Below are 9,906 nucleotides of genomic sequence, written 5' to 3' on the forward strand. Positions count from 1 at the left end.
ACACCTTCTTTCTTCTTCCTCTTCTTCTTCTTCTTCTTCTTGCTCTTCTTCTTCTTCTTCTTGCTCTTCCTCTTCTTCTTCTTCGTCTTCTTCGTCTTCTTCGTCTTCTTCTTCCTCTTCTTCTTCCTATTCCTCTTCTTTTTCTTCCTCTTCATCTTCTTCTTTTTCTTCTTCTTTCTCTTCTTCTTCTTCCTCTCCTCTTCCTCCTTTTTCCTCTTCTTCCCCTTTTTCTTTTTCTTCTTCCTCTTCTTCCCCTTCTTCTTCCTCTTCTTCTTCCTCTTGTTGTTGTTGTGATTGTTGTTCTTCCTCCATCTTCTTCCTTGTCTTCTTCTTCTTCCTCTTCTTCCTTTTCTTTTTTCTTCCTCTTCATCATCATCATCATCATCATCATCATCATCATCATCTTCCTCTTCTTACTCTTCTTCTTCTTCTTCTTACTCTTCTTCTTCTTCTTCTTACTCTTCTTCTTCCTTCTCCTCTTCTTCCTTTTCATCATCATCATTATCTTCTTCCTATTCCTCTTCTTTTCTTCCTCTTCCTCTTCTTTTCTTCCTCTTCTTCCTCTTCCTCTTTCTCTTCTTCCTCTTTCTCTTCTTCCTCCTCCTCTTCTTCTTCTTCTTCTTCTTCATCCTTATCCTGATCCCTTCCAAGTGCAATATAGTCATAATGGCTTGGTGCTTTCCCCTAACAATTCCCTCCCCTTCCTCCTCCTCTTCTTCTTCTTCATCTTCTTCCTCTTCTTCTTCCTCTTCCTTCTTTTATTCTTCTTTTATTCTTCTTCTTTTATTCTTTTTCCTCTTCTTCTCCTTCTTCTTCTCCTCCTCCTCCTTCTGTCTCTCTCTCAACATTTCATTTAGACATATTTCATTGAATATGAATACTTTGGCCAGCTTAGCAGTCTCCGTGGTGTAGTGGTAAGACACTCGCCTGGCGTTCCGCGAGCGCTATGTCATGGGTTCGTATCCTGGCCGGGGAGGATTTACTGGGCGCAATTCCTTAACTGTAGCCTCTGTTTAACGCAACAGTAAAATGTGTACTTGGATGAAAAAACAATTCTTCACGGCAGGGGATCGTATTCCAGGGACCATAGGATTAAGGACTTGCCCGAAACGCTACGCGTACTAGTGGCTGTACAAGAATGTAACAACTCTTGTATATATCTCAAAAAAAAAAAAAAAAAAAGAATATAACTGCATATTCTGTGATAATTATTTTCTTGTTTAGGGCTTCTGTCCCTCTGACTAGTACTCTTTCATCTTGGTTTAATTGGAAGATGATTCTCCAAATGTCATCTTTGTTCTAGATAAACTAAAAGAATAATTCACTGTAGAATGTATTACACTTATTATAAATTTACACAATGTTTCGAACCTACATGGTTCATTCTCAAGTGATAGGAATGTACGTTGTTGCTTTAGATTCAGCTACTCTGAATAAAATTTCCATGTAGTATGTAGAACACTCACACTCACACTCACTCCCACACTCACACAAAGGTGTTGTGTATGCAGGTGTTGGTTTATTCAAAGCAAACACAGCAGTAACAAGCATTGTTTATGCAGGTGGCAGGGTCATCATCAGGCTATGCTTCTCTGGGAACACTAGGATCAACATCGTCTCCCCAGTATGGCCACCAGTACCCTCCACCGCAGCAGTTTGGTCTGCAGCACCTCTCGGCAGTCTCTCACCTGGCCAGTATGCAGCAACAACAGCAGCAGCCACAGCAGTACCTCAAGCAGTCCGCCTTCAATTCACAGTCTACATATGGCCAGTTCGGACCAGCCTCTTTTAACACCATGTGTAAGGGTTTAAACAGTTTTGTTAGTGTGGCTGCTTCGGATGTTCAGAGAGCTATTCTCAAAATTAGGGAGAATCATCAGCAAAATTATAATGGCCAAACTTTGTGGTACTGTAGCCAAATAAAAACCCATAGGAATCTTCATATTCTATTTAATACATTTTTTAAGCAAAATCTCATATTTTGGTGAGTTTGACATTGTAGAAAACATTATCTCCGAGAGCTCAGGTGAATGAAATGTTGATTTCCACGGAAGTCTGGATGATAATTTATTAAACACATTGTGTATTGATCATATATGTTAGACTTGAGTTTCATGCATTTCAAAAGAGTATGAGGTGTTGAATATTGTTTACATAGTATGACTTGGTGGAATGAGATGTAAGCAGGCTATCACTCACCTCTGTAGAGGGGAATGATAGCCTTGTCATATTATAAATAACAAATATTTGAGTTAAGTTGTGGTAACTTAGTTTCTTTCAATGAATTCAAAGTATGACTGATCTTATAGCTTACAGTTGATGTTACTGACAATGCGCCCCATTTTCTTATTATGGCACAGCTCAGGGTGGAGTATCACGGGCGCCCACGTTAGGAGCCCGCACACCCGTGCCGCTGCATGATGTGGCAGGGGCAGCGACCATTGGACCCATGGGTGGGGGAACCGTTGCTCCATCAGGCATGGGGCTGGAGAGCTCAGAAGATGATGCAGAGCGACCCTATCACCTGCCACGGCCAAAGTCTCGTGTCTCCCTTGGGGTGGGTACCCTCGCACCACCCAACTCTCGCATCGCCCGAAGCTACAACTCTCTCCTCTTCTAGTGGTTAGCATGCCCAAAGGCACCACCCATACTGGGGGCGGGATGGGGCACGCTTATCACCTACAGGGCACTATTGTTCCTTAGCAGGGCATGGCGGCATGGGTCATGTGGATCACCTTTTCTTATGCCCATGAGTACACGTGTTCTCTTACTCTTACCCACAAACATTTTATCTTTACCTTCCTAGCAAAGTCTTTTCTTTATTATTGTCTACTTCTCTTCAGATACCTCTATTATGACAATGTTCTACATCATTTTAACTACATCCATAACCTCACTTGTTCAGTCTGTACACTACTCACTGCCTGTCTGACTCAGAAGAGTACTCACTGCCTAACTCACTTAGCGCATTACTCATTTGTTGCACGATTCAATACATTATTGTCTTAAACTGCTCTTAAACTTGTGGGTTACTAACTATGCTGAGACAATACACCAAGACTAAGCCTTTATCAGGGGGCATTTATTATAGACTGAAAAAAAGGCTTAAACCTTGGTATAAATTTTTGTCAAGTGCTTGTTGACAGTGCCTGCTTTTTGTAGACGTGGTCCACTGCTTCCCCCCCCCCCCCTCCCTGACTCATTACACCACTCACTGCTTGACTGACTCACTACATTGCTATTTCAAAGTGTACTCATCATTGACTCATTGCACTGTTCTTGCTGTAACGGCTCTAGACACTTCGTGCACTGATGATGCTACGCTGTTCATTCAATTTTGACTCACTACACTTCTTACACTGCTGACTCACTACACAGTTTCTACACTGCTGACCAACTACAATGTTTCTACACTGCTGACTCGCTACACTGTTTCTACAGTTGACTCACTACAGTCTCTACACTGTTGACTCACTACAATGTTTCTACACTGTTAAGTCATTACACTGTTTCTAGACTGCTCACTCTCTACACTGTTTCTAGACTGCTCACTCTCTACACTGTTTCTATGCTTTTGACTCACTACACTGTTTGCTTGGTATCATCATTGCTTCTCTGGATAGATAGTAGCTAATAGTTTGCTGGTGTAGCCTGATTGTTGAGAGTTTATGTTTGTAATTATAGAATTGTAGTTGCAGGATGAGAATTGCACTCATGGTCCAATTTCCACTTATTGTATCTTGTACAATAACTATCCGTGCCAAAGTTCCAGTTCTCTGTCATACTTGCTCTTAAAGCTGTAAATGCTGGTTGCTTCCACCACCCCTTGTTGAAGATCTTTGCACTTGTTTATCATTCTCACTACATACCAGTATTTCCTTACAGTTTTCTGGCCTATCTATGTTTCCAACTTCCACCTGTGCCCATATCCACTTTGTATCCCTGAGTATTTCATATCTTGTTGATCACATTAGCATTTTGGCCGTCTCTCTCTCTCCCAATGTCATCATTTAGTTCACATAGTTTATCCTCACTGCTCATTTCTCTAATATCTGGCACCTGTCTTATTGCAAATCTTTGGACCTTCTCTATATTCTTCTTGTGCTTTACCAAGTGTGGGTTACACTGGAGCTGCATACATTAGGGCTGGTCTAACATATATTATGTATTACTGTACACTAATTGTGGGTTACACACTGGAGCTGCATACATTAGGGCTGGTCTAACATATATTATGTATTACTGTACACTAATTGTGGGTTACACACTGGAGCTGCATACATTAGGGCTGGTCTAACATATATTATGTATTACTGTACACTAATTGTGGGTTACACACTGGAGCTGCATACATTAGGGCTGGTCTAACATATATTATGTATTACTGTACACTAATTGTGGGTTACACACTGGAGCTGCATACATTAGGGCTGGTCTAACATATATTATGTATTACTGTACACTAATTGTGGGTTACACACTGGAGCTGCATACATTAGGGCTGGTCTAACATATGTTGTGTAATTACCTAAGTGTAATTACCTAAGTGTAGTTACAGGATGAGAGCTACGCTTGTGGTGTCCCATCTTCCCAACACTCTTTGTCATATAATGCTTTGAAATTACTGACGGTTTTGGCCTCCACCACCTACTTAACTTGTTCCAACCGTCTGCCACTCTGTTTACAAAAGTGAATTTTCTTATATTTCTTTGGCATCTTTGTTTAGTTAGTTTAAATCTATGACCTCTTGTTCTTGAAGTTCCGGGTTTCAGGAAATCTTCCCTATCGATTTTATCGATTCCTGTTACTATTTTGAACGTAGTGATCATATTGCCTCTTTTTCTTCTAGCTTCTAGTTTTTGCATATTTCATGCGTCTAACCTCTCCTCGTAGCTCTTGTCCTTCAGTTCTGGGAGCCACTTAGTGGCATGTCGTTGCACCTTTTCCTTTTTGTTGATGTGCTTCTTAAGATATGGGCACCACACAACCACTGCATATTCTAGCTTTGGCCTAACAAAAGTCATGAACACAAGTTCATTCAAGAACACAAGTTCACAAGTTCAAGAACTTGTACACAAGTTCTTGAGCCTGTTGGGCTCTATCCTATATACATTTGAAACTGTGTATGGAGTTTGCCTCCACTACCTTGCTTCATAATGCTTTCTGTTTGTTAACTATTTTGATGCTTAAAAAATTCTTTCTGATGTCTCAGTGGCACATTTGGGTACTCAGTTTTCACCTGTACTCCTTTGTGCAAGTATCACCCATGCTGAATAATCTGGGTTTATTTACTCTGTCAATTCCCCTGAGAATTTTGTGTGTGGTAATCATGTCTCCCATAACTCTTCTGTCTTCCAGCAACATGAGGTTTATTTCCTATAGCTTTCCTCTTACCTATCAGTTCTGAGACTAGTTTGTTGACATACTTCTGAATTATTTCTAACTTCATCTTGTGCTAGATTAAATATGGACTCCATTCTAGAGCTGTAGACTCCAAGATTGGTCTAATATATATGATATACAAGGTTCTGAATAATTCCTTACAAAAATTTGTAAAGGCAATTCTTATGTTGGCCAACATAGCATTTGCTACTGAAGATATTGTTTTGAAATGGGCTTTAGAAGATTGCCCCATTTCAAAACTTTTGAAATGGGGCAAATATATATACACAGCTGTCACCCATACAGCTGTTTCACACACACACAAATCTTGTACTCACTTGGCACACTTACACTCTAATTTTGTTCATTTTTCATAATTTACTCACTCAAAATTCTGACATATTCGAAGTTGGTAATACTAGTGATGTACAAAACAGCTGCTCAAGTACTTGCCATCAGCCATAGCTTTGATATTCATCCAATCTCTTGAGTCACAAACCTTTTCTGATGCATTAAAATGAGTAGTAATAACTGCAGTGCACAAAGTAGGTGAAATGACTGGCATAGACAACTAAAGACCAGTATGAAACCAACTAATATTATAAAGAAAATTGTAACAAATATATACAAACAGCTGTTCTCCTACCTTGTAAAATTCAATACAGTAAGCTCTAGCCAGATTGGCTTCAGATCCCTAAAAAACATTAATGATGTCGTTGTTAGATTATTTGACTTAATCCACACAACCCTTGACAAAAATCAATTCCAAATTGGCCTCTTTGTTGACTTGAGAAACGCCTTTGATACCATGAATCACAATGACCTCCAACTTGAACTTCCACATTATGGAATCCAAGGCCTCACTCTTACCTATACTGTATCTGATCATATGTCAACAACAGACACCAGTACATATTCATCAATGATGTAACCTCTCTCGCTCTCCCATTAATCAAAGGAATGCCACACGGCAGCAGTTTATGATCACTCTTATTTCTGATAAACCTCACTGGCTTACTAAATGATTCTAACCTTCTTAAACCTCAAATATTTGCTGAAGACACTAGCTTCATCTTCTCTAGCCCTAACCCACACGCCGTCAATTGCATGATAAATATTGAATTGAAAAAGTTATCAACCGAATATCGACTAACACCCTCACATTAAACATAGAAAAGCCCTATTACTGTTTACCTGAATTTACCCAAGTTTACCTAAATTGTCTAACCAAATAGATCTTCAAATGAATAGTGTAAAAAATAAGAGTTAACATTGGCTTGTTTGTAATATTCTTGGTGTATGTCAGAGATACAGTTCAGTTGCCAGATGTACGAGTCATCTGTTGGACACATGTATGATTAATTTGTTGGACACATGTATGATACACCTGTTGGACAGGTGTATAATTTAGCTATTGAGACATGAAACATTTCCTGGAAGATGATGTGTGTAGTTAAAATTCCAAACATGATTTGGCTGTCAATCAAAGATCCAGGTACCAGACAAGACATATGACTCACACAAGAAGTGCACAGTTCACCCACCAGATGTATAATTCACAGCCTACAAAAAGTGTAATTCAAGGGCATGATATGATTTATCTGCCATACATAGTATATAGCATCTATACATATGATTCAGCACTCAGAAGTGTGATTCACATGTACCGTACTAGATATATAATTAAGGTGTCGGGGTAAGATTCAACTGTTAGGGTTATTATTCATCTGTCATCATAGGTTTGATTCATAGGTCTTGTGTATGAGTAATGTATCAGATATAAAATTCAGCAGTTAGGTGTGAGATTAAGCTGTCAGATGTATGATTCAGCTGTTAGACATATTACCTTTAAGGATTCCGGTACAGTAGTAGACATTTATTCACCTGTCACTGTATGCTTAGCTCTCAGATATATGATGTAGCTGACAGAGGATTAAGCTGACCGACAGACAGGCTTAAGCTATTAGGTTTACGATTCCATTACCAGCCATAACATTTACCAGTTAGTAATGCTGACAGCTTACAGCTAGATAGTGTATATGGTACAGTTGGCCGATCACACACACATGGCGTAGTTCACATGCCAGACATATGACTGTTAGTCTTGGTAGTCTATTTTCTCCACAAGGGTTCTCTCTTGTTATTACCTGTTGTTGTTGTTGTGATTTTTCAATAGCTATATTTTTGTTATACCTTTTAGAACAAGGATCTATATGTCATTTCTTATAGATTGTTTATTTTTGTATGTTTTGTTTAGGAGAAACTATTAGAGAATCAGTTGTCTCTGATTCTCTATAGAGCTATAAAAGAGCTATAAAAACGTTTATAGCTCTTTTTCTTCTTGTAGTCATGGAAGGTTCTGTATAATATTGCATTTTCTTATAATTGTTTCTATTTTCTAATTTCATATTGCCCAGGTTTTTGAGCATTCGTACTAATAATTTGTATTGTGATCAGTAATAGAACTTGCTCCTTAACTAATATCTCGAAAATACCGTTGAATTTGTTTTAAGACTCTAAAAAAGGAAATACAGTATTATCTCTTAGTTCAAGTTAAAATATTTTACCCCCAAATACCATTTAGTTCAAAGAAAAAAAGCTAATAGCCAGGGAAAATTATATAAAATCATGAGTAATAATAAGTAAACACTACAATACACTGTACAGTACATTATATTGTACAGTATGTTACAATGTATAGTACAGTGCACTGTACTTTAGAAGATTATCTGAAAAGAATCTGACCCGGGTACAAGTTTCGTGCACAATATCCAGATCAGTATTCGGATAGGCAATTTAGGCATTGATTTCTGGCACAGGTACTGTATAATCAGATGCTGTCGGCATCAGCATGTATATTTGTTTGAAAAACTATTACCTTACTCAACTATATAAGCCTACCCAGCCCCTTGCACAAATCTGAACAATTAATATGGATTCAACATTCATTAAACATTACTCGAGCATGTTTTGCCTGCTGGGAAGCTATCACATCTTAAGTAAAGTGAAAGATTGGAGAAATAGAATGTTTATTAGTGTGAGAATTCATGACATTTAATCTTGCATGTGTATCAGTGGCCAACTCCTTCACATTCGTCTTGTGCCCTCCCTTTGTTACTTACACATGCATAATCATCCCATCAACAGGAATCAAATAATAAATGCAATAGATGGTTTTGCAATGCCACGATCTATACAAATAGGAAATTTGCATCATGAAACATTATCTGACAAAGCAATTGGTAGACAGTCATATAATGTTTACTTTCACTCTTTTGATCAAATAAACCGTCCTGCTATGCCATCATAAAGTAAAATATAGGAAAAATTAAGTTTATTAATTAAAAAATTAATGAATAACATGTAAATCAATGAATAACATGTTATGTTTGTATCCAATTTTCATGGAAGTGTACCAGGAGGGATGAGAGGCCTGGACAGTGGCTGGCTCAAATCCTTTGCTGTCTTTATATCTAATTTGCTGTCCAGTACTAATATACAGTATTAACAGTACTAATATGGTGTCCAGTACAGTAATATACTAAGTATTTTTCAATGAATAGTATTGTAATTGCTCTCGTTCTATTCATAAATATAAGCAAAATCCTTGAAAATAGCTTTGTATTCATTCAGGGATCAGCAAGACAACTGGCTCCTTTATATTTCCATATAAAAAGCTTAAAAGATTACAAATATTTTTCTTGATAAGAGTTGTTTGATTAATAATGGTTTGCAATAAAAAAGAAGGCTAAATCATTACAAAAATGCACATAAGTTGTGTTGATATCACGTTATCCTCATAGTATAACATGCAATACAATTATATTATTTTGCATGTCATTGGTAATTTTAGGAAAAAGTAATATGTATCTTGGACAAGTTATGCCTTCCCAGTTTGGTGCCTTCTTTTGATAATTACTTACTTACTTGGACAAGTTATATGAATATTTAATATCAGAATATTATTGTAGGTTATTAAATTAAATTTTCAGAAATTATTGTACGAATGCTTTGAGAATCTGGGCGAGGGGTGTGCGAGTGGACTAATGTATTGCTTCTTTGACCCACACAGGATACGAGTGATATATATTACGAGCCAGATGACCTGACCTCGACTCTGGGCCTCCCCGACCGCCCCCCTCCCCCACTCCCCAAATCCAGTCATCCCCAGACATACAATTTTCCCTTCTTGCACTGATCTGTCCCCAAAAACTACTAGATTATGATATTCAGCATATGTAGTACACTCAGGGTGCTACAGTCAAATGATATGTACTAATGTTTTGTATTAGTTTTACAGATATACTTCTTAGTATCCATAATTCATATATTTGTTATTTTTTTTACATTAATTAAAAACTATGGGCACTTTCTACCTAATGCTATGGGTAATGTCACAATACCAGCATATTGCATCGTCATATGAGTGAGTGCACCATCCACCTCGCGGTCAAGCTGTCAAGTAACCAAGATGAGAGCACCAAGAGCCATGTTGAGTGATGGACAAAAGCATTAGAGTAACCC

General features: G+C 38.0%; 1 protein-coding gene across 6 annotated transcripts in view; it reads left to right on the top strand.

The window, feature by feature from the left end:
* Positions 1-9,633, top strand: part of LOC123755786 (uncharacterized) — an 85,409-nt gene extending 75,776 nt beyond the window's left edge. For 5 of the 6 annotated variants that reach the window (XM_045738575.2, XM_045738577.2, XM_045738580.2 and 2 more), the window contains 3 exons: positions 1,563-1,800; positions 2,361-2,557; positions 9,455-9,633. In XM_045738575.2, coding sequence (XP_045594531.2) covers positions 1,563-1,800; positions 2,361-2,557; positions 9,455-9,580 — 561 coding nt within the window. In that variant the 3' untranslated portion in view covers positions 9,581-9,633. Of the gene's footprint in view, positions 1-1,562; positions 1,801-2,360; positions 2,623-9,454 lie in introns of all 6 variants that reach the window. The other variant, XM_045738579.2, reaches the window with a different exon arrangement.
* Positions 9,634-9,906: the final 273 nt, after the last annotated feature.

Source organism: Procambarus clarkii, chromosome 43 (assembly GCF_040958095.1).
Source record: "Procambarus clarkii isolate CNS0578487 chromosome 43, FALCON_Pclarkii_2.0, whole genome shotgun sequence".
Lineage (NCBI taxonomy): Eukaryota > Metazoa > Arthropoda > Malacostraca > Decapoda > Cambaridae > Procambarus > Procambarus clarkii.